The 25,489-nt window shown below is 42.5% G+C and overlaps 1 protein-coding gene across 1 annotated transcript in view; it reads left to right on the forward strand.

Moving 5' to 3' along the window:
- Positions 1 to 25,489, forward strand: part of SLC4A8 (solute carrier family 4 member 8) — a 755,839-nt gene that overhangs the window by 249,351 nt on the left and 480,999 nt on the right. The window contains exon 2 of the mRNA XM_078688864.1: positions 15,454 to 15,535. Coding sequence (XP_078544990.1) covers positions 15,454 to 15,535 — 82 coding nt within the window. The remainder of the gene's footprint in view (positions 1 to 15,453; positions 15,536 to 25,489) is intronic.

A 25,489-nucleotide genomic window follows, 5' to 3' on the forward strand; every position in this document is an offset into this window, starting at 1 on the left:
ACGGTGGACAGGGGGTCTACACTGGCACACTTTGAACACACAGTAACGGGGGATGTTTTAAATGAAATCCTGTTTATGAATGACTTAGGTTTTGCTAACCAACTGTGTCAGCCAGAGGTACCCTTTTCTGCCACCTTTATGGGTAGAGGGGTATTCTCGATAACTGATTATATATTGATCTCCTCATGTTATGGTGACAATGTTTCCAATTATAGCACGTTGGAAACCCCCCTTAGTGATCATTTCCCCATTAGGGTGGAAATACTAGACCCATGTGCTGTCTCTAATACTGATGATACATCCAGATTAAACTCGAGAGATATTGATATTTCAAGACAGAATGGATACGCCTTAAAGTGGACAAAGGTTGTACCTGAAGAGTTCCTGTGCAATTTAATTAAAGCCTGTAAAACGTGTTTCAGTGTTTGTTTGGATATGGGTGCTGATAACACTGAAACAATTTATAGTTTCAGGCAAATAACAACATGTATAAAGAATAGCCTATGGGTCGTATTAAAGAACCCAAAAAGTAAAAATAGGGGCTGGTTTGACTCAGCGTTCACCAAGGCATACTCCAAACTAAAACGGGCCTTGAGTAGTCACGCTAGAGAGCAGAAACAGATTAGGGAGCTTCGTAAAGCGTATAAAATTGCGCAAAAAAAGAGGAGGGAGACGCTGAAAAAGGAAGCATGCGAGGCATTGATTGAATCTTCTCAATTGAAAGATATGACAGCCTTTTGGAAGGCAGTTAATGCACCATATTTTAAGGATAACACTAAGGCACGGATGGAGATTGCTATCTCTGAAAATGATTGGGTAAGCCATTTTGAATCTCTTTATAGTACTCCGGCATCAATTGTAGAATCACTGCGTGAGCCGATTGAGACGGATATGAATAATCTGTCTATGAGCAAAGAGGGGCTAAACTTCACCCTAGAAGAAGTAATTAAGGGCATTAATTTAAGCAAGGGGGGCAAGGCACCCGGCCCGGATGGCGTCCCAGTGGATATTTTTAAAAATAATATATCTTTATGGGCGCCATTGCTTACAAGAACTTTTAACGCCGCTAGCTCTGTGGGACTCGTCAGTACTTGGTATGAGTCGATCATAGTACCTATTTTTAAAAAGGGCGACAGGACTAGTTGTGTGTGCTATCGCCCAATATCTTTGCTTGATTCTACAATTAAAATCATTAGTAGGGTTATCCTAAACAGGTTGCACCTATGGGCAGAGGGGCACAAGATTATTAGCGACCTACAATATGGTTTTAGAGAAGGAGTTGGGGCCATAGATCAATGTCTCAATCTTTTTATTCTCCTCGAGAAAAATATACTAAGGCTAAGGGAGGCCGGATGTATTTAACCTTTGTGGTTTTGACATCCGCCTTTGACTGTGTTACTCACAGCAAATTGTGGCTAATTTTAGTTTGGTTGGGTGTTGACGACAACATTATTAAATTCCTTAGAGAGTTGTACAATGGTGCCAGGGCCACGATTAGATACGGCAAAAAAGGGGAATGCACTAGAATGTTTAACATTGCAAGGGAAGTGAGACAAGGATGTGTCCTTGCTTCTTTTTTATTTAACATCTATATTAATGATCTGGAGAAAACCTTGCTGCAGGACTGTCAAGATATGCCTATTGTATCAAATCGTCAAATTCCAGCACTTATTTATGCAGACGATGCTGTCCTGATGGCAAGGACCCCCGTAGCAATGCAAATTATGATTTCATCTTTTTCCACTTTCATGACTAACTTGGACCTGAGGGTTAACAATGCTAACACCTTTTTAATGAACTGTGGCAGAGGAGCAAACCAGAAAAGTAGAACCATGTTTATTGGCTCCAAACCTTTAGATCATACCTCAACTTTCCCTTATTTGGGAATACTGTTTGATAGCTCAGGACAGTGGGGTAGCGCAGTGAAAAGAAAGTAGAAACCTGTTATTTGCCAAGTCAATTATGGCCCTCAAATTATTTAGCAAAAAGCTGGGGAAGAAACCAGTCAAGGAACTTTTGTGCATATATAAAGCTAGTTGTGTTGCGGTCGCAACCTATGGGGCGGGAATTTGGGGGGATGCAAATGTCTCAACCCTACAGCTAACCGAAAATGGCTTCTTGCGATATCTTTTATCTATTCCTGAGAGCATGTCCACCCATAATTGTCACACTGAACTCGGCTTGTCCTATTTAGAAGATGTCATCAAGGTACAGCCTGTGCTTTTGTGGCACAGGGTATGGACAACTGATGAATGTCATTTGAACCGGCACATTCTGGGGGATGCCCTGAAATTGGACTGTGTCCATCGAGTTAAGTGGTTGAGATATATTAAGTCATTTTTAGTTAACATCGATCATCTTGACTATTATGATGACCCCCTATCAATGATTCATATCCCGAGAAAAGTGCTGAAAAGGCTATGCATAACGTATTTAGAGAACCGCAGGGAAAAAACAGTTCACTAAAAAATCGGTGATCGCCCATCAGTTGATACTAACACCGCAGGTTATTCAACCTTACCTAACCCTTCAGATGAAAGACCATGCTAGGTTTCTACTTATTAGATTTAGATTCAGGATTTTATTTAGGCTACTAAGCTTTCCTGTTACTAATGACTGGTCAAGTGGTATTAGCAAATGCCCCTCTGATGATTTGTCCACCCAATTCGATATACATATTTTATTCTTTTGTAAATTTTATTTAATACCAAGGAAAAGGTGGATTATACCCATATTAAGGTGTTTGAACCTTAGACAGTGCCGACCAGCCTTTATAGCAATACAGAAGCTTGATGATATATTTTCTGTGGCATCTGTCTCAGCTTTTCTTAATAATGTTTTTTATTCACGAAAATCCATAACCATTTAAACTTTTTTACTTGTACTGAGTCAAAGAGGCTTATTTGCTTGTTTTTATCTGTATTAATTGTGTAGTTATCTTGAATGTTATATATGCTGTGATTGTATGAACTTTTATGGTTATTTATTTGACATAACCGAATAAAGTCTTTTGAATTTGAATTTGAATAAGTGCTTGGAAGAGTTATGTTTCAACTGTGACAGCGCAGAAGCTCAAATGTGGTTGTTTCTTTTCTTTTCGTGCTTGTTGCATTGGTTGCCTTGTAGCCAACCATAATGGGCGCTGTTTCAATGGTGACTTAACTTCAAAGGGTCTGCCAGTAGCACCTCCACTGTAGCCTTGATGAGCTTCAGATCACAGCATCACATTCCCCTTCAAGGAAACTTCAGGTACCTCCGATACTGTGGCTAGCCATACGCCATCAGTCTTCAGAAAAGTACTGAGCATCACATCTCCCAAGCCTTCCACTTACCCGATCTACTGTAATTCTCCCTCTCGTCCCAAGGACAATGTCCCGAAGTGGGGCTGAGACACTGCTTACCACTTAGTTGGGTCGAGCGTGGGAAAGTAATACTTCTAACCCTCTGCTCTAAGTTAATTTCAGTATTTTTAGTGACAAACTGGAGTACACAATGACGAGTTTAGCTATAGCTGGTGTTTGCTTTAACTTGTTGTGCCCGTCCTGATGTCCTTTTTTAAGGTGCTATTCGAAAATAGGTTGATCAGCAACACACACCGGCACAATTGACTTGAGCATTGATTGTGAGGCACTGGAACTCATTAAGAATTGATATATGACATTCTTATAATTGGTATTTCGGTGCTGAAAAAGACTAGGACAGGAGTGGTCCTCGATGGACATTGTAATTCCTGAAAGACGCCATGAACTCCACTTCCCGTCTCCCATGGACCACCAGGGAGAGGTGTGTCAACCCGTGATCAGATTATTTGGATGGAGTGGAGTTAGTGGGAACTGGAAGTAGAGTCTTATGGAAATGTGAAGCTCTTATAAGTTGCATTTAGGTGGCTGTGGACAGCAGCGGCAGCCATTGACTCTGCAAAGAGTGATTTCAATCCCAACTCGACATCCCCACTCACCAGCAGCTCTTTAACAAGCACAAAGAGAAAAAACATTTTGAGCGAAAGGTTGCAGGTTGACAGTACTAGCTTTTGGACTATTTCCCTTAGAATGTGCTTGCTTGCAGGATGTCCTGACCTGTGAAGCTATTGATCGGCATGGCAGGGGCGGCCGATCCAGTTCTGCTTGCTCAGCAGTAATCACTGAGTGCTTTGTGTAGTGCACTTACATCACATCTTCTCAGCATCCTCTTTACCTTCTTAATCCCACACTAGCACTTTCAGTATTGCACCGCCATCTTTTAATACGTTGTTCTAAAACTGATGAACACTGCGCTTCGCCAGATGACACCCTGTAACCTGGAATACAATACTCCTTTTAAAAATACGTGCTATTTTTGTCACATTTAGTAATTTACTTTGTCTTTGCTCCTGCTGGCACCTTGAATTATTTCTGATAGCACGTTCTGTAAATGTGGTGAAGCAATTTCCGGTTCTGTCAGGGGTCCCTTAGTTTACAGTAAGATCTCATTCTTGAGTTTTAGCTTGCAATGTATTGTTCTGAAAAGTAAGGGGCCCGTTTGACTTTGTCAAACACTGAAGTGCTGGTTCTGGGGCAACATCCTTTGTTTACAATGTGTAAGGACCTTGTGGCAAGTGGTGTCACAGGGCAAGGGATTTTTTTTGCACATAGCAAAGAGTGTTTTTTCCAGTAATTTTTCTGATATACTCTTGAGGTTACTGTTAAATACAAAATATGACTTCTTCCGTGACTTCCTCGTACAAATGTAACTATTTTTTCTTTCTACAGAGATCTACACTTGTTGTTTTATTAAGAAATTAAATAAAATGCAATATATGGACAATCTGTCCCTTATAAGTTATAAGTAATGCTTTTCCTAAGGCAGTGGTTCCCAAACTGTGCGCCGTGGCTCCCTGGGGAGCCGTCAAACCTAGCCAGGGAAGCCACGCACCAAGCACTTTAATGCATTTAATGTTGAAGGGTATGTTGGCTTCAGTCAAACTAATTAAACTTAAACACATGATGTGGATTATTTGTAAGTGACATGTCGAGGGAAATGACCTCCATATTTTACTGGATCCCCACGTTCCAACAACTCCCTAAGTAAGCGAAAGATGCCTGATTTATTTTATTGGACTCTTTAATAGTTTCATTTTTTTCCAAATGCATTTGACACCAATCAAAAACAAAGTATTATTAAGTATTGGCATTTGTACTTGAATCATAGGTACTTCCAGTCCACATTTCTTTCAGTACACACACATTTCTGGACAGGCCTGCTCTCTCCTTGAAAACAGGGAAGTAAAACACCATACACTGCATAATGCCAACATTTGGAAGCAAGAAAGAGGGATGTTTAAAAAAAAAGGAATTTGTTTTACTTGCATTGATTTGAAAGCAATTTTAGGGAGTAGACAGCTGAAATGAAGCTGTATGTGGTTTAAAAAATCGTGAGTCACCCTGCTGAGACAGGTGTATTGGCACGTATGACATGGGTAGAATTAGAAGTGCATGCAAATATTCTTCAAGTGCAGAAACACTTTGGCAATGGGCCTTACATGCATAGGGGTTCTATCTAGCACTGTAAGTGGGATAAAGTTTGAGAGGGTACTCTACAAAAGGCATGGGCAAAGAAGTGTAACTAGGAATATTTTATTAGAGGCGCCTCATTAGTAATATGAAACACCCTGCGAATATGATTATAATACCTTCATCAGCTTCACCCCAATTATTTTCAGGGATAAAATACAAGTACTCCTGAGGCCTGGCTTATATCCACCCCATTCCCCCCAAAAAAGTAACAGTGGGGAGCCGCGGGCAATGGCCAATGGGTTAAGGGAGCCTCAGGTTGAAAAAGTTTGGGAACCACTGTCCTAAGGTATTAGAACAGTGGTTGAGCTTCCTGATGGAAGGCAAAGGAAGACCATGGGCCTATCACTTTAATGCTATCCGACTGCCAGTCATCTGAAGGGTTAAATATACACCAGTTTGCGTCCTTCTTTCAGTATCAAACACTATTTGCATAACCGGCTGGTGGCCTATTGGCATGTGTGACACTAGTAGCCTTTTCCTTTTAAGCCAACGACAATTTACTTTTCACTTTGCCGTTTTGCTGTTATTAGTATTGGACTCCTGGAACCAACACGCAAAGAACTGTTGGCAGCTGTGTACATGTTTTTTAGGATCTTTTAATGTTAGAAAAAGTGTGCCATGTCTGATTGCACATGATCTTCCATTAGTTCCAATTGAAAACATGGGAAGGGAAAATAGTCTCCAAAATCATAGACCAGAAAATACACTATCAGAATGTTGTCCTTACATAATAATCTTGTTTCCTATATTTAAACTTCTTTTTAATATCTAAATATAGCCGTAGTCACCTACTCAATGAATGGATTATTTAAGTATTCGAATTCCAGTTGTAAAATACTTAGGGAAACGTTTTTGATCGTGGGCTTGATTTTATGTAGAAGTTTTAAAACAAAGATATTTATGTAAGGGCGGAAATTTGGTAGTCATATTTGAAATTGATATTTTAGTCTATGATTTTTGGTCAGGGGGATGACGGAGCACTTTGGTTCGTGCAAATTCAAGGCCCATGACGTGCTCTTTGATTAATCTTTCTTTCGAACTAAGGCTAATCATCAACATTCAATACATTTCAATAATGTGAAGCATATTCGGCTGCACAATGAAGGCAGAGGGTGGTTAAGTTTCAAACCATAAAGGTTTATTAAAGGATTTTAACAACTCACAAATTTAAATAATCGAATTTGTTATTAGTCAATAATCAATACATGAATGCATTAGTCAATCAATATACTTTAGTCAGTTTGAAGTTACAAACCATAAAAGACAGTTAAATTAAAAGTTCAAACAATACACAGATAAAACATTTCAGAGCAAAACATTAAAAGTCAACAATTCTAGAATTCCTTAGTCTGACAGCCCAGTTTTAAATGCAAGCAACAATCCAGCAAGTAAGAGGGTCACTTAATAACTGTAAAAACAGAAAAGCAAGCCTGGCTTGAGTAAAGTTTCTTCTAACTAGAAGTGGCTTTAAAAAGCAAGATTTAAAGTGCTCGTAAATAGGACAGAATAAAGTAAAGTGTACACAGTCTTATGTAGCTGTAGAGTCACAAATACAGCTTGGACCATCCACATCCTGAGACCATTCCTTGGGGTGCTCATTAGAGGATGAACCATATTTAACCTGAACCGTGTTAGTAAATAATAATGACCATTAGACATATCATATAAAGATAAGGTACTAACTACAAAGTAGACTGTACGAGAGAGTATGACCTGACTGAGACCTTTCATGAAGCAAAGGATTCCCTCTTTTCAGGTAGCTGGCTGAGGAAAGCATCTTTTACCTAAATAAGATCCGCCTTCATAATACTCCCAGGGTTGCTAAAAAGGGAAGGTCACCCTAACTTGAATACACATTTCCTAACATAAGAAATCCATGGTATACAGGAGTCACGATCCGAGTCCTTAAGTAATTTCCTGTTAAGTTCCATTTCAGGCTTAAGACAGATGGGCAGCCATACAATGAGTTGTCTCCATCGAATTGTGTCAACCAAAAACCCTGCCCCAGTTCTTTATGGATATTAAAGGTGGATGAACTACTGGGGAGTACCAGTAGCCTTCTGAAGAACATATTCTCATCACGTTGGTGGGAGGCAGTGTTAGCATATTCCCAAATACCACCGCCAAAACACACTACCGGCACACATTTTGCTTTATAGATCTCAAGCATATGCCCCGATTTATGGCCTAACCTTACAGCAAAGTCAAAGACACCAGCAATGCTTCTGGGAAAAGTGTGCCTTTTTCCCTAACTAGTGGAGACCAAGTAAGGAAGTAGTCAAATATAATGCCAAGATATGGGGAAGATTTGACTTAAGTACTTATGTGGCCCTCACTGAGATGAGTTCTACTTTTAGTATTTCTAGGACCTATCTACATGGTGTGTGATTTGGTCGACTTAATACTAAGATCCAGCGTATCCATATAATCACTCAAAAGATCCAGTAAAGCTTGAAGACCCTGGGCTGTCCTAGAAACGAAAAAAGTATAATTTGCTTATGAAAGTGTGGGGACAGGCGGCCATCTAACACAGTGAGATAACCACCCAAAGGTGCAAGTATCTGCTTCAGTTTGTTAACATAATGAATCAATAATAAAAAAAAGGCCTGGAATGCAACTTTGTTTGACCTGTCTATTAACTGTAAAGTGCTGAGTGCATTCTCCGTTCAGGCTACATCTGACAGAGGTTACGGTGCAGGTCATGTAGGAAAAAAATTATATTTTTATTGATTCCCCTGTCCAGCACAATAGATCACAGCTTATCTATGTTAACCCTGTCAAAGGCGGAGCTTGAAGCTATAAAAGGCTAAGTGCATGACTCCGGATCTGACCACAGGGTCTGTAGATTAAGAGATACAAGTTTAAGTATTGATCCACATTGCCCTTGCCTGTTCTGAAGGGTATGTAACCTTTACCACGCATTTTTTACAACGCAATACCATTACCACGAATTTTTTACAACGCAAAAACTTTTACAACGCATACTTTTACAACGGATACTATTACAACGCAAATACTTTTACAACGCATGTATTTTACAACGCATTTTTTGGGTACAGGGGTATTTTAAGGGTTCAGGGCTAGGTTTAAGTTTTTGGGTAAAGGGGTATTTTTAGGGTTAATGGCTAGGTTTGGGTTTTTGGGTAAAGGGGTATTTTTAGGGTTCAGGGCTAGGTTTGGGTTTTTGGGTAAAGGGGTATTTTTAGGGTTCAGGGCTAGGTTTGGGTTTTTGGGTAAAGGGGTATTTTTAGGGTTAAGGGCTAGGTTTGGGTTTTTGGGTAAAGGGGTATTTTTAGGGTTCAGGGCTAGGTTTGGGTTTTTGGGTAAAGGGGTATTTTTAGGGTTCAGGGCTAGGTTTGGGTTTTTGGGTAAAGGGGTATTTTTAGGGTTCAGGGCTAGGTTTGGGTTTTTGGGTAAAGGGGTATTTTTAGGGTTCAGGGCTAGGTTTGGGTTTTTGGGTAAAGGAGTATTTTTAGGGTTCAGGGCTAGGTTTGGGTTTTTGGGTAAAGGGGTATTTTTAGGGTTCAGGGCTAGGTTTGGGTTTTTGGGTAAAGCGGTATTTTTAGGGTTCAGGGCTAGGTTTGGGGTTTTGGGTAAAAGGGTATTTTTAGGGTTCAGGGTTAGGTTTGGGTTTTGGGGTACAGGGTAAAATAAATGAAAAATTAAATTAAATTAAAATACATTTTATTAATTTTAATTAAGGGGTTCAGGTAAAAATAAATTAAAATTAAATTAAAATACATTTTATTAATTTTAATTAAGGGGTACAGGGTAAAAATAAATTAAAATTAAAATTAAAATAAAATTAATGATATTAATTATAATTAATGACATTTTTAAAAATATATTATATACTTACCAATACTTACGTTGTAATGGGATGCATTGTAAAGGTATATGCGGTGTAAAAAAATGCGTTGTAATAGTACTTCGTTGTAATGGATCCTGCGTTGTAAAAATTGCGTGGTAAAGGTAGGCGTTGTAAAAGGATGCGTGGTAACGTCATACATCCGTTCTGAAGCCATACTTAACATCCTCTACAACTGCATGGTGTTTAACCCAAGTTGTTAATCTGGATAGGAGCACTTTGCCTATAACTTTCACCTCTGAGTCTATCAAGGATATCGAGCGGTAACACAGAGTATCGACCTCGAACCCTTTTTTCTATACAAGAATGATAACTGATTTAGACCATGTGCTGGGGAGAAAATACTTAAACACAGTTTTAAAGTAAATAGTTAAAATTGTGGTCCACAGATGAATATTGGACTTAAATAGGTCCATCAGGACCCTATTGGGACCCGGGGCGTTGTGGCTCGGAAGAATAAGAATAGCATCTCTTACATCTTCCCAGTCAAAGGAAAGAGAAAAGTCCTTCACAGAAGTCAGTGCTGGGTGAAACTCAGTGAGTCCGACAATATAATAAGATCTATCATAAATTACTTTGACCCACTTGTCAGCAGAGATCTGCTGCGATAGTGGGCTTCCCTGGTCAGATGTGATTCACAGGGTCTGTGATATTGTTCCTACACAGCAGGACAGCTGCAGTGCTTAAAAGCGTGTTTTTGGGGCACCCACCCTCTCCGCGTGTAAGTAATGTTGGTCGATAGCTGGTCAGCAAAGAGTCTGTGATTTTCCCCCAATGCATTAGTCAATTTATACTTCTTAGGAATCCAAAAATCATAAAACCAAAGACAAACTAAGATAAAAGTTGTCTCAAAATGAAAGGTAAATAAAATAATTTCTCCCATACAGAGATTACCTTACTCTGCTAAGTAGGGGAAAGGCTCTGCTAGTAAGTCAGGAAAAAAGGATTCTGAAAGCCACCAGAAAGGCATCTGCAAAGCATTTGCCATGAACCTAAAAGACATCTGAACTCTTGCCTACTCAACATTGGCTTAAATGGCACAATTCTACATTCAATACACGTAAATGGTTCCCATATAGCGGACCAACCGGTAAGGGCACAAGTAGATAAAATAAGCTCAGTATTTTCCCAAACTCTTACACAATGAGCCTACTCTAAGCATTCTGTAACATCATGAGATACATTGGACCAAGCTTTTAATCTGCAGCTGCACTGGAAAAGCTTTATTTATTTAATCTTTATTTTCAAATGTTCCCAAAAACTTAGAGGCAGTCCACATGAAGGTCAGTTAGGTGTACTTTTCAAAATCAATACAATCATTATAAGATGAACCCACTGTCCCTCAGTGAGACCATCCCCCTGTATATCATTATAAATAACATCAAGCGAGTGAACTAACTGTTCCAAATAACCATGCCCTCCCCTGTTGCACTTCCTTGATAGTACTTTAAGGCTGATTTCCTAATGAGTCATTAATTCCTCCCAGTCAATTTGAGTGCTAACCTAATTATAGAGACCGTCCCTCATCGACCATTACATTTAGCTCGAATTGCCTTTCCATCCCTTAAGTATTCACTCCGGGGCTCGGGTGCAAGGTCCTCTCTTGTGAGTTTGCATATGTAAACAAACTTCGCGTTATCTCCGCCCATGCTGCTAGCATTTCCTGTTCTTTGGGGTCCCTCCGAGTTCGCCGCATGTGTGCCTCCTCTGCCCCGGCCCATTCCACTATGTCTGTCTCCCAGGCCTCCCTTGTTGGGGCTTGTGGACTGATCCAGTGAGTAGCCAATCGTCTTTTCGCTATAAGTAGGCCTAGTATGGCGTACCTTCTTCCAGTCTTTTTTTAGGATTCTCATCAAGGCCCAAAAGACATAACTTTATTGACTGTGGGATTCGCCAGCCTGTGGTTTCCTGTAGCTGGCCCAAAATGTCTGTCCAGTAGCGACAGACCGCAGTGCAGAATAATGTCATCTGTAAAAAGTCTGCTGGTACTGCGTGGCATCTTAGGCATTGTGGGTTTCTGGTAGGGTATATATTGAGTAGGTGTTTGGGGGTCAAATAGGTCATGTGTATATATTGCATTTGGAAAGGCTTGTTAACAGATTTTACAAGTATCACATAAAAGAAAACTTTTCACATGAGAACAGAAAACCAAGGGCACATCTAAATGGTTCATGTGAAATCAGCCCATACACAATCATGTTTGCGTGTTACATGTTAATCTTGATATACGTTCAAAACACATAATATGAAAAATATCTCCAGTGAGGGTGGTGGCCTCCAGTCTGCCAAATCAACAAAGGCTACAGCCACCGCACCCCTGGCGGAGGACTGTCCTCTTGATTTTTAGGTCCTTGCCTCCCTGGCAGGGATTTCTACAGACGTTAGTGCACCCCCGGTGCAGATGTTCCAAGGAAGGAAAGAAACTTTGCAGAGCAGGTGCCATGTTTGTTTTGCCGCTCTGTAATTTTTAGGTTTTGCCTGCAAGTGCGCACGTAGTGCGCATGCGCTAAAAAACCTATTGAGTTGTATATGTGATCGATGACCCGCCTCTGTCTCTCATTGGCTAGCTCCATAAATGGAGGCTAGCCATTGGGAGACAGAGGCTGTCAATCGCGCTTTCTCGGGGAAAACGCGATTCGGGGGCGTTTCTCTGGCTTTTTTTAAGTCCCGCCCCTTTGTCCCGGGCCGCGCTGTGATTGGCTGCCGGCCCGGGACTCCCCGTGACGTCATTCCCCGGGCCGCGCTGTAATTGGCTGGCCGGCCCGGGAACTGACTTGTTTAGAGTTCTTACTTATATGTACCACGCCTCCTGGAAATGCGGTTTTAGGCTCCGTCTCTTTTAAGGAAGCTCTACTTTTTTCCCCCGCAGTCTTGCGTGTAGGTTGCGTAGGCGTTACCCAGTAGGTCATTGTTTTTGGGGCATCCTAGTTGCCGTAGCCTAAATAACTTAGCATTAGACGTGCATACACGTGTTAGCCTCTTAGAAATATACGTTCACAGGGCTCTGTACAATCCTAGCCGAGGTATTGCCAATGTTCAAAATGCCGTGGGCCGCCTCCGTAGAAGCTGAAGGGTGAAGTATCCGTTTAATAACGGCACCCACGAGCGCCAGTAAAGTCTGCTTTAGCTCCGTCCCTGGGACCGTCACGATTGGACAGGAAGCTAGAGCTTCGCTAACTTTTATTGGGCGGTTATGCCGTCAGTCTTGTGATGCTGCTCCTGCACTTCCGCGTTCATGCTGCCCATTCGGAAGACAGGTTTAGGGCTCAGTTGAGCAGGTGGTACTGGTGCAGCAGAGGTGGCTGTCTGCTATCTCCCAGAGCCAAGTTAGGCGCACGAAAGAGAGAGGAGGCGGTGGCTTCCGGTGAGAGTAGCGGAGCAGAGGCTGCGGGGCTTAAGTGTGAGTACCCTCAGCATGCCACCTGTCTATACTTTAAACCATATATACCTAAGGTGTTGCTATCACCATGTTCTTCCCAGGGTACGACAAGTTTGTTCGACACTTGCTCTGACCACGGCATGTCATCCTGGCAAACTTGATCACAATGCCAGGGCCAGTCTGTGCTCAGGCAGGACTTCCTCTAAACTAAGCACAAACCTGCGTTTATCCTGCCTCAGAGCCAGGCCAGGTCTCTGTCCACTCCATGGCTAGATTACCCCCCTCCGATTCAGAGTCTAGCCGTGAATATGCTTATTTCATGATCAGCCCACGACACACGCCTCACCTAAACTTGCTTCAGGCAGGCACCTTATCCAAATGAGGTAAAGATCACCAGCCAAACCACCCTGATCATCAGCATACATACTTAAGGGGTAGAACACCACCACCTGGCCCATCGCTGTTGCCAACCACCGCACTGCCCCTCTCCTGTTAACTTGTCCACTGGTCACCATAGTGTCTCCTCACCATCCTACAGTGTCTTGCGGCGTTGCAACCTACTTTAACATGTTACCACCGCACGTCCCATTCCATCGCCTCCTAAGGTGGTGAAATATTTATTGTGGAATTCAGTGTACATTGAACCATATTTCCCTGACAAATGTGTGTAAAAGTTCTGTTTTGGTGGGCTCACTTGACAAAGCAGTTTTAGTGAATCTACATTTTTAACTGTATTACGCACTACAAACATGATCTTCACAAAGCGCACCTCCCATTTCCAATTGGTATTGTTTGAATGAGTCAGTATTTCTGATTGGGATTGATTTATAAATATACCTTTTCTACTTAGAAAAAGTTACGTTTTGTGGGAGTAGCAATGTAAACTATCCCACAGCGAGCTAATCAAAATATGTGTATAATGAGAGGAGTGACTGAACCCCACCCTGTTCCGTTGGAAATTACAAAATGTTGGCATGTGTGTGACTGAGCGAACGGCTGCACTCCGGATTGTAAGGTGCATGCATTTTGAGAAGCACACAGCGAAGCAATTCATAAAAGCACACTTTTTTTAAATGGCATTGTCATTTACATTGCCAATAGCTCTAACTTTTCCAAAGGCGAAACCGTTGCATTGTAAACGCTTGTTTTTTTTGTTTCCCTAAAACAATCTCCCACAGTGGGAGATAGATATTGAAAAGAAAAAAACTGTGGTCCAGATGCCCCGGGAGAACACTCCCTGGGGCCATGCGTCACATGTTGGGGCAGGGAAACCTAGGGGTAATACACCATCCCGAATAGGGCGGTGTGATCGCCGCTATGATCCAGTGACCCACTGGTGGACGTGACACCAGGTCAAGGTGCTCCACCAGTGGAGCCAGTTGAGGCTGCGTTGATTTAGACCGTGTACCTCCATCCGGGAAACATCATTTACCACGAAGGCATTACCACTACTAACGTTTACCACGTGACACTTACCACGCAGGGTGCCTTCCACGCAGGGTGCCTTCCACGACGTCTTTACCACGGGCTGGGGGGGAGACGTGGTATTCCTTCAAGTCGTTCTGCGTGGGCTTGGGGGGCAGAGGGGGGGGGGGGGCTCGGAGGGGGGCTGGGGGGGGTCTCCCCCCCCAAAAATAACAAGCAGGTTACTTTAAAAAAAAAACGAACATAAATTTAAAAGAAAAAGGAAAGAGCCTCCCCCAAAGACGTGCCGTGTACGTCAAAAAAGCAGTCCTTTTTTTATTTTGGTATACGTGTTTTGACGCTTGTTTCAATGGAGGATGGAAGTAAGGGCTCGTAGAGAAAGACGTGCAGGTAAGACGTTTCTAGGCGTAGTAAAATCCTACGTTGTAAATACCAGCGTGGTAAAGCCACTTGCGATGTAAAATTCGCGTGGTAAAGCCATGCGTGGTAATTGAAATCGTGGTATAATCATATATTCACCTCCATCCCCTGTAATTGAGGTGAGTAAACTGCGAATGAGGCAGAGTGAGAGACATACCAATCTATGGCAGTGCACCTGTTCTGCTATACTCTATATGAGGCCCTATTTCATATTCAGGATATATTTTCACATAGTACCTTTCAATTAGCTGGCACATTGACTAGAATGTGAATTTCCCGAGCACTTGCCAAAATTCTAGGTTTGCATTGACTCACAATTTTTCTGAAGTGTGTTTTGAAACTTTTGAGAGTCGGTTTCCGGGCATCTGATGGCAATCAAACTATCATTTAAAGGGTCTGCAAGTCTGCACATGCACATATCCAGCATGACCTTGTTCAGTATGTATAAAGTGTGTGTGAGTGTGCACAAGGTTGCATTTCACAATTTTTCTGGAATTCCATGGGAAAAATTACTAGTTTCCAGTGATTCTGTGGCAACTCATTAGTTATGTCCATTCAGAACCCCTGCTCTAACTGTCTTTCAACCCTTCATTTTCTACTGTTTTTAATCTTTAGTGTTTTTTTGATCATATACTCTAGTCGCTACAATGCGTGCTTGCTTTTCAGTAACTGCATGGACTGCCTATTTTGTGATTACAGGCCGAGCATACACAATCTTCACTTTGGAAGCTTTCGACATGCCACCAATGAATTTGTAATTAAAAAAATGCATATGATGCTTTAAATCTGCCTGTATTTTCTTTACACAGAGACCAGATGAGGAGGCTGTGGTGGATCAAGGCGGGACCAGTTCCATCCTCAATATTCATTATGAGAAAGAAGAGTTGGAAGGTAAGGCGATAAACCGAGTTCAAACGTCTGTCACACATACTCATTTGTTTCATGGATGTATAGTCATCTTTATGACTTACTAATAAAATGGGACATATAAAAATGTCTGCCCTCTGTTGGTTCACGAGGGCCAGATGGGAAGTGTTGGCATCACCTTTCAGCCTTAGTTGGTTGTTTTGATTCCGGATATATCTGTTGAACGCGGTCTTTGACTCTTTACCACCCAAAGGTACATTTCCATGATTTATGCCGGCCCTGTTAGAAACGCAGGGATCCAAGAAAGGTAGGAGATATTAACAAAGTATTTAGAAAAAATGCATTTCCGTGTGACAGCACATTAAGCTGTCTTCCTCCATTATTTAGTCCCTGAAGGTCTCCTGCTGTTGACCTTTGCCTACATAGACCAGGATTAAGGATGATGACGTGAGTTTACTTAAGGATCCGATGAAGCCACAAATACTGTACAGTGCAATTAAAATTCAGAGTTAAAGAAAGTTTTTAACAGCAATTAATTAAAGCTCCTCCTTGCAATGAAAAGTAATTCATTAACAAAAATAGACCGTATTCTGTTATGTATATTTCATTGACAAAGGGTGCCATGTTTGTTTTGCTGTACAAAAATCAAGCTTAATTTTTAGAGTTTTTCAGGGCAAGGCCAATAATTCATACTTTTCACCGATGTATGTCGGCTACAGCAGAGTGGCTCCGGTCCAATTCCTTGCAGTTCAACAGTACAAAGACCGAGGTGTTGTACTGTTCTATGGACCGGATTCCTCGTGAACTTCCGGAGTATTTCTGGCCCCCGACCTTTCCCGAGATTGTGTCTGCAGCTGAGTCGGCACGTAACAGGGGGGTGATTTTTGGCCCCAACCTGCAGCTGGATATGTACGTGAATAAGACCACATCCACGTGCATGATGCTGCTCCGTATGCTGCGTAAAGTTCTGCCCCTTCTCCCCGAGCAGGCCAGGCCCGAAGTAGTGCGTGGTACCATCTTGAGTCGTCTTGACTATTGTAACGCGCTGCTTCTGGAGGCTCCAAAAACATTGCTGGGGAAGTTGCAGCGGGTACAGAACTTGGCCGCCAAGCTGGCTCTTTCTCGGCCCTCTTACAGCTCTTCAACAGCAGCCCTACGAGATCTACATTGGCTGCCAGTGCACCTACGGGTTTGTTACAAGGCTGCATGTTTAGTATTCAGGGCGGTGCATGGACAAGGCCCAGTTCCATTGCAGAACATGTTCATTTGGTACTCTCCGGCGCGGTCCTTACGCTCTTCTTCGGATCACTTGTTGGTGGTACCGAGATTCCAGAGAGTGAGGATGGGGGGCCGCTCGTTTAGTGTCGCGGCGGCCAAGCTCTGGAACTCGCTACCACCATCCCTAAGAAGCCAAAGGGACCTCCTCCCGTTTAGGAAAGCCCTGAAAACCCATCTCTTCCCCAGGGTTGTCTGAGCAGCGCATGTGGTGATATCGTGATTTCAAGCGCCAGGATGCCCTTGGGGTGACAGGACCGCACTATAAAAGTATACATACATACATACATACATACTTTTCATTCTTCTGCTGTTAATGCTGTTCTCCAAAACAAAATTGCACTGATCCCCCATAGTTTTTAGGACTATGTTTATTTGTGAAGAAACCTTTAATAAAGGAAAGCTAGCTGAGCTCCCACGTCAAAAGTGAATATATTCCCAAGCAAGCCTTGCACGACCAGGTGATTGTATGCCCTAATTTCAGTAAAGTTCAAGAACCTTTGTTATTTAGTGGACTTAATGTCACAAATAAGCGCATTGCTATAAGCAAGAGTATTGTCAGGTTCATTGAATGGATGAAAGGAATTTCTGTGGGAAAGTTGGGAGGATGGAGATAAACAACAGCGTGCTATTGAAAGTTATGTGATGGAGAAGAGAAGGTGTACACAATCAAGAAAAGTGTTTTAATGTCAAAAGAACAATATAGTTGTTGGAGTAATTATCAGTTGTCATGCAATACCGAATTACCCAATAACAATAAAGAGCGCCAGGACGTTAGAAAAGGGTGATCTTGCTTGAGTAAAATAACTTATTCAGATAAAAATGTATAAAATAACTATGACTCCAGAAGTTATTGCAGAGGTGCGTATTAGGATATTAGTAGTTGAAGGTTAACTACGGATCAATGACAAACATCAGTCAGATTGTTACCTTCTTGTAGAATAATGAAGTACAATAGCTGTATGTATCTAAGTGTGAGCTTGCCAGAAAGATGTGCTAGCCTGCAGCTTGTGGAAGGTGATGTAATGTGAATAATGCCGGCATTGAGAGGATGTGGTCAAATATTTACTGGAGTGTCTGGGGATAAGTTGGACAAATTGATGGTTTTCACTTGGAGCAGAAAGCTCAAATGCAGTACCATGACTATAAAGCAGTAACAATAATGATATCACTTTTTGTTCAAAGTGTAATATGAAAAGTGTTAGAAAACATACCTGACGCAGGCTCACCCCTCTTCTTCTCAGAGTCCTCGCTGCAGCAGAGGCTGCCAAGCAGTGCTTAATTTGTAAAAAACGTTAGTGCCAGGGCCCTTCTCTGAAGGCCACTGCAGTCTGCACCACCCATTGCCCCTGCTAGTGCTGCCAATGACAGTACCAACATAACACCTAACCATCACACTCCTACAAGTGTGACAATTCGGAATATTTCAGGCCACACAAAGCTATAATAATTACATGGGAGGCTGGTATTAATAATTTTCAATGCATATTGACTTAATAAACACTGTTGTTGTGCTCCTTTCAAAATTAAACAGACAGCGCCACCATGTGGTGGACTGTCACTATTGTCGGTGCTGGCAATTAAGTGCTGGTGCGGAGCACCAGAAACCACCGGCTCAAATTAAGCACTGCTGCCAAACTCCCCTGTGGCCCTTCATGACACTGCTCTCATGTTTGAAAGCAGCGTCAGGATTGGCCTGAGCGCTGTGAGTTTGCACTCTCAGAGAGACAGGGAGCCTGTGCTTTACTGTCTCCAACCCAGCGATGGAGCTAGGTTGGAGACCGCTCCGTGAGCATGTTGGTTTGGCCCGCCTAAGACTGTGGCCTTGCCCACCACTCACTCTCCTGAGTGCCCCAGCAATGGCCCCACCCCCTAGACTAGAACTTGAAAAATAAAACGATGATAAACCTGTGTTATTATCGTTTTATTTTTCAAATTTTGAGGCTGGCAGGGGGGATGATGCTTCTCGCCATAGCACAGGAGACGCCACTGGGTGTGTGTTGATCAGTGGGGACTCGAAAACCTGGGTGGACATCAGCCTATTACCCAATATAGCGGAGCACCACATTGACTTAGCTAAACATGTATTCCAATTTAAATCATCTGCTTGATTGCCAAAGGGCAGATTTGCACCACACATCTAACAACCTTATAGGTCTTTAGCATTCTTGATTAGTATATGTTGTAAAAGGAATTTAGTGGATACCATTATTTAGTGTATGCGATTTCCATATTAAAAAAATAGGCAGTAGCTGGGATCATTCATTGAATTCTTTGTGCATAGCTGAAATTATGTAGAAGATTTTGCTGATTGCATTTAAAGGCTGGGGCCGGATGTACGACCGTTTTTGCGGTCGCAAACCGGGAATTGACCCGTTTGCGATGACAAAATAGGTCTGCCCTATGTACAAACCCTATTTTGCGAGTCTGTAACCTATTACCGGCTCGCAAATTAGGGTTTGCGACTTGCTATTAGGAAGGGGCATGCCAAGGGCGTCACTTCCTAATAGTGAGTTGATCTTCAATGCACAATGGTTTTGCAACTGCAATTGCGGTTGCAAAACACTCGCAGTTTACCATCCATTTCCAAAAGGTGGTAAGCCACTCGCAAACGGAAAGGGGTCCCCAGGGGATCCCTTTATTGACTGGTAGCGAAAATATTTTATAAGAGCAAGCAGTGGTCCCACGGACCACTGCCTACTCTTAAAATATGAAACAGAAACGTTTAATTTTTCTTTTTTAAATGCATCCCGTTTTCCTTCAAGGAAAACAGGCTGCATGTAAAAGAAAAAACACTGCTTTATTTAACCCCTTCGGTGCTGATGACAAAGCCAGCTCGTCATGGGCGTTACCTGCGCTACGCGGATGACGAGCTGGCTTTGTCATAAACAAGCTATTTCTTTTTCCGCGCACAGCGGGAAAACGCGGCAGCGCGGTAGGGGTTAAAGAGCAGTCACAGGCATGGTGGTCTGCTGACCCCAGCAGTTTACCATCCCTGTGAGTGCTGGCCATTCCCGATGAGGTTGCAAATTGCGACCAGCCTCATAAATATTAATGAGGCAGGTCGTTTGCGAAACCATTGAGAATCACAGTGTCTGAGAAACCGTTGAAAATTCCATTTTGTGAGTCGTAAATTGCGAGTCGCAAAACAACACAATTTGTGACTTGGAAATTGAAAGGGTCCTACATCTGGTCCCTAGGTGTTGTTTCACATTGGTGAAATTAATGCAGTTGCAATTAACTATAAAGCAGAGCAGTGCAAGATGTCAAAATAATTGTGAAAGCACACCCTCTTAAGCCTTTTATAGAAAGCTCTACTACTGAAGCATGAGAAGTTTTTTAATGAGAGAGCACATAAGATAGTGTGGGAATCAAGGTTTCTAAAACAGCTATGAAAACCTCTGGAGGCCTGGGATTGATGTGAAGTGATAGTAACAAGGTTTAAAACACATGCAGTTTCTAGGATTTTTGTACAGTTACCAGAGCAACATTTCTTCTAAGCTGCAGAGTGTGTTCCTTTAGTAGTTTGCCAGTACATTGCTCTTTCTTACCCACTCAGTAATTCTAGAAGTTGCCAGAAAATAAGTTACACAACAATCTGTTTACTCCTAAGGTGGTGCAGTGACAGTTTCTAAACCAGTAATTCCCCAGAGAAGGATTACATTAGGAATTGGTAATAGAAAATGTGGTTCAGTTATCTTAGGAAAAATTAATAAATTTAAGGCATTGTGACATTAACCATATATTTTATCATTAGGGGATTGTCTTGGTCAAAAATCATGAATGCGGTTTAAAGATTTTTATTCTGTTAGCTGTAGGAGAAGGAATGCTTTGGAAGGAGGCTATCCAAGACACTCTTTGAACGTCTCAAATAGCCTCGGATGACAGTATCAGAACGGCCCTTTTTTAGTTATTTAGGAGTTCTAGCGCTTTTGTAGTCCTAGGCTCTTAGTGATTGGTACAAATGGATAAGTGTATGAAGAATAGCTCAGTGGTAATTATGGTCTGGATTTGCAGTGTAGAATGGGGTAAATGTAGAACATTTGTAAGGTTATCATGGATTTGTTTGCTGAGACCTAGAATACGTTTAGATGCTGTTTGAATGTCCTGTGGATCAGTTATAAGGCTTTGTTGAGCTATTATGTGCCTATTGTGGTTCAAGAGGAGGATGAGAAATAATGAGAGCCATTGGACCGTAGACTTACAATCTGGGTGAATGCTGGACAGTGGTTGAGCAAAACACACAAGATGATGGCGGAATGTTGCACAATGGCAAAACATTCACCCCGAGTCTCAGATCTGGGTTTAATCCATCATTATTTTTCTCACCACGCCACCCCAGTTCAGACATGGCCATATGGAAATCAGTCTTGACCCTGTGCCTCATGGGAACAGTCCATCCCGAACTGCCAAGCCATGTCTTGCCTGGACCGGAACCAAGCATCCTAGGACCGGTTTCTGGCTATCAGCCGTCATCAGCCAGGATAGCTTGACTCCAGTGGCCTAGTGAGCACAGGACCCACGTCTGGGCATACCCTTCCCACATAGGGCGAACAGCAAAACACACAAGATGATGGACGGAATGTTGCACAATGGCAAAACATTCACCCCCAGTCACAGATCTGGGTTTAATCCATCGTTATTTTGCTCACCACGCCACCCCAGTTCAGACATGGCCATATGCAAATCAGTCTTGACCCTGTGCCTCATGGGAACAGTCCAGCCCGAACTGCCAAGCCATGTATTCCCTGGACCGGAATCAAGCATTTTAGGACCGGTTTCTGGCTATCATCCGTCATCAGCCAGGATAGCTTGACTACAGTGGCGTAGTGAGCACGGGACCCACGTCTGGGCATACCCTTCCCACATAGGGAGAACAGTAAAACACACAAGATGATGGACAGAATTTTGCACAATGGCAAAACATTCACCCCCAGTAACAGATCTGGGTTTAATCTTCGTTATTTTGCTCACCCCGCCACCCCAGTTCAGACATGGCCATATGCAAATCAGTCTTGACCCTGTGCCTCATGGGAACAGTCCAGCCCGAACTGCCAAGACATGTCTTCCCTGGACCAAAATCAAGCATCCTAGGACTAGTTTCTGGCTATCAGCCGTCATCAGCCAGGTTAGCTTCACTCCAGTGGCGTAGTGAGCGCAGTGGTGTAGAGATTAAAACATCAGTTCACTGAGCAAAAAGGCAGTTGGGCTGCTGTAGTGTGAATATTGTCTAAAAAGAGAGTATGGGTGTACTAGTGAGAACTGTGTACATTGTACAGTAGAGAAATGTTGCACTGTTATGTACAGTTAGCATATAGAACATGGTTGAGTGGTGGTTGGTCGCAATGGTGGCTGGCACGGATCGGGGTGGTGTTTAGGTAAGGGGGTGTAAAAAAGAAAGATAAACTTACCTTATTGCCGCATCTCTCCTCCGCGTTGGGCTGGAACAGGAAGCACCCAGGCACCCTTAAGCCAATCACAACGCTGCAGGGCACCATTGTGATTGGTCTGAGTGCTGTAGTTCAGCGCTCAGATGAGGACTTGAAGCCTGTGCATGTTCTCAGCCTCGTTGGAGGATTTGCAAAGTGCCCAAGGAAGCCGGCCAAAGATTCTTGTGCACTTACAGAGTGCCCACCACTTCTCCCCCTGCTCTGTGTGTAGAGCAGCCCCGCCCCGCTGCAGGAAAAAAAAATGATAATAACATTGAGTTATTATCATTTTACACTTCTGAAAAGCAGTCGGGCGACGCACCTCTGCCGTAGGGGAGGAGCCGCCACTGGTTGGTCGCAGGAAGCAGATCAGTACCATAAGGGTTCATAGTGTCACAATCAGTAGGTAGCATTTACTGTTGATTATATTATAAGGAGTAAGTATCTTCCCCTCTTGATAATATCACAATGAGAAAATAGTTGCGTCAGTTATTAACATTACAATGAGCAAGTATATCTTGACAATATCATGGTTAATAAGTAGCTCTTCTTGTTGCTGGCATGTGTGCCTTTCCCTCCTGATGATATCAAAAATAGGAAATAGATGTGCCCATTGATAACATCACAAGGGGTATCTTTTCCTTTTGATGATTTTGCAATCAGTAAATAGTTGTGCAGTTGAAGACTACACGACGAGTTCGTTTCTACCACTCTTTATGATCTCACAGTCAGTAAATAGCAGTGATTGCTGACAATACTTCAACTGGTTCCCAGTCAGACCAAGAAGTACCTTAAAGTTGGTCTCCATTATTCCCAATTTTCTCCACTGTAAGACTCCAAAGTATCTCTCAAAGTGACCAGTTACCTCAGGTGGCCTGTATCACTTGCGTAAAGAAGAGACCCCTCTTTTGGTATTCCTCATCTGTAGAAAAAAAAGGACACTCAAAATCCTTGGAATTTACTCCCAAACTGTAGAATTCAGGGGCATATTATCAAGACAGGCGATAAAATTATCGTCGTTTTAAAACTGCCGCTAAAACAGCGATAATGGGCTTGATAATATGCTCTATGGAATTCCAATTGAAGCCCATGTTAAATGTGAAGGACATTTAACGTGGGCTTCAATTGGAATTCCATAGAGCATATTATCAAGCTGATTATCCCCGTTTTAGCAGCAGTTTTCTGCCGCTAAAACAGCGATAATTTTATCGCCTGTCTTGATAATATGCCCCTCAGTTCCTCCCTTCATCACAACAACCCCGTCCTATGAATTCTTTAAGAATGCGCTGAAAATACAACCATTCCAAATAGCTTCCCGTTTAACCTGTTACATCTCTTCCCAAAAGGATCTGTCCGAAGAAACTTTCGTTCTCATGTGAGACCTACGTTGACAAGTGGATCTAGCCTACTAATTCTCCTTCAAAGTTGTGTAAATGATAGCACTTACCTGAAAAGATATTTGTTACTCTCATCCCAGGACAAAAGCTCACTTTGTCAATGCCATCTGGACACCTAACTGCTACTTCGGTGTTCATTCTTATATATAGGAAGCAGTTTCTCCTAACTCATTATCAAGCGAAACCTGTACTCTTTATGTATATATTTAACCTGTATCTCTGTGGCTTTTTATGTCACTATTTTGTCTAGTTCATGCTTGGACAAACCATAAATAAACATGAATGTAGCATTGCCTCTTGATGACATCACAGTGGGTAAGTAAGCATCTTCCCCAACAGATGATACCAAAATATGTATTTTTAAAAATAACATAATGTAATGCATGTCTAGAGGGGTACATGTAAGTATAGCGTCAGATGAATAATGCATTTTTGACAGTTAAATTATGATGACAGCACTCTCCACCAGAAAAGGCTCTCTTATGAGTCATAGTGCGGGTTCACCTCAGGAGACTGTGGGCAGGAGCTAAAAATGAATTATTACCTGTCAGAAACAATGTATTGGGCATTTTTCAAACTCAAGCAGCAATATTCCTCCCAATCACTATATTCTGTGCCACGATGCTGTCTCTACCTCATCCGGCCTTCAACAGATATGGAACATTACATCTTGATAACACTCCCTCATTCCTAATAGAGAAAGCCTTTACTCAGGGACCATCCATTCTAAGAATGAATAAGCCGTACTCTGCGCATTCATCCACTTGCTCTGAGGCAATTTTTTCTTCTTCTTTTTTACTGAGTTTTATATAGCGCAAACTTGACCCGAAGGTATCAGGTATCAGAGCGCTTTACATGACCACCAGTTGCGTTACACAAGGACACATGTATTTTTGTTAGGCACGGGGAGATTAAGTCATCTGCCCAGAATCACAGAATGTTGAGCGTCATTGCCGAGACTCGAACCCGGTTCCTCAGATTTGAGATCCACCGCCCTAGCTGTTAGGCCACATCCTCTCCCCTAATTCTTGATAGAATCCCTGGCTATCCCTGTATCAACCTCTAGTGCATGAGTGGCCATTGCTGATCAATAATGACCGGACCCATGCCAGGTTTGCAGGCTAACTTTGTAAATGACTTCCATGTAGATTCATGGCATGTACATGTATTTTATGCTGAAAGCTGGAAAACTTTTCATGGATTTACTCTTCAATAGCTATTGTTGGACATCCCACCCTAGGATCTGATATGCACCGTCCCCGCCGGGGCGCCTAGTAACCAGCTGGAATAGAAGCTTGACCTAGGACAAGGGGAACTCCAGTCAGCATTGAGGTTGCAGCACTCTTTGGCTCTGCGGTGTTGATAGTGGCTCCAGGAGGATAGCACACATGACCCAATTTCAGGATATCTGTAGTGTATGGTGGTGGTACCCATTCAGAATATCTGTAAGTTAATGTCTCTTATATGGCTGATTTGAAAATCTGGCATGGCTCTTGCATTCATTGACACATGTTGTACATTTATTGCATTATAGCTGTCTGTGTGAAAGCTAGGTTTTGAGGTGATGCGTCCAGGCTCTCCCACATCCAACCCAATCGGCCCTTCAGCTCTGTGATGCTTTCTGGAGCACCAAACAACTTGAATCAACGTGATGCACGATAAAGATCGCAACAGATTGAAGTGCAGTGAGTGTTTAAGAGTCAGGAGAATTAGTTAAAAGTAATGTCTAGTGAGTTATGTATCGGTGTATACTGGGGTGACTTGTAGCTTTTGGAAGTAGAGTGGTATAAGTTGATATCAACTTTGACTTAACATGCTCTGAAGTGACCGCACCAGACTGACATAGGACTGGTCCAGGAGGGTTCTCCAACTAGAAC

This window comes from Lissotriton helveticus, chromosome 1_1 (genome assembly GCF_964261635.1).
Source record: "Lissotriton helveticus chromosome 1_1, aLisHel1.1, whole genome shotgun sequence".
Classification (NCBI taxonomy): Eukaryota; Metazoa; Chordata; class Amphibia; order Caudata; family Salamandridae; genus Lissotriton; species Lissotriton helveticus.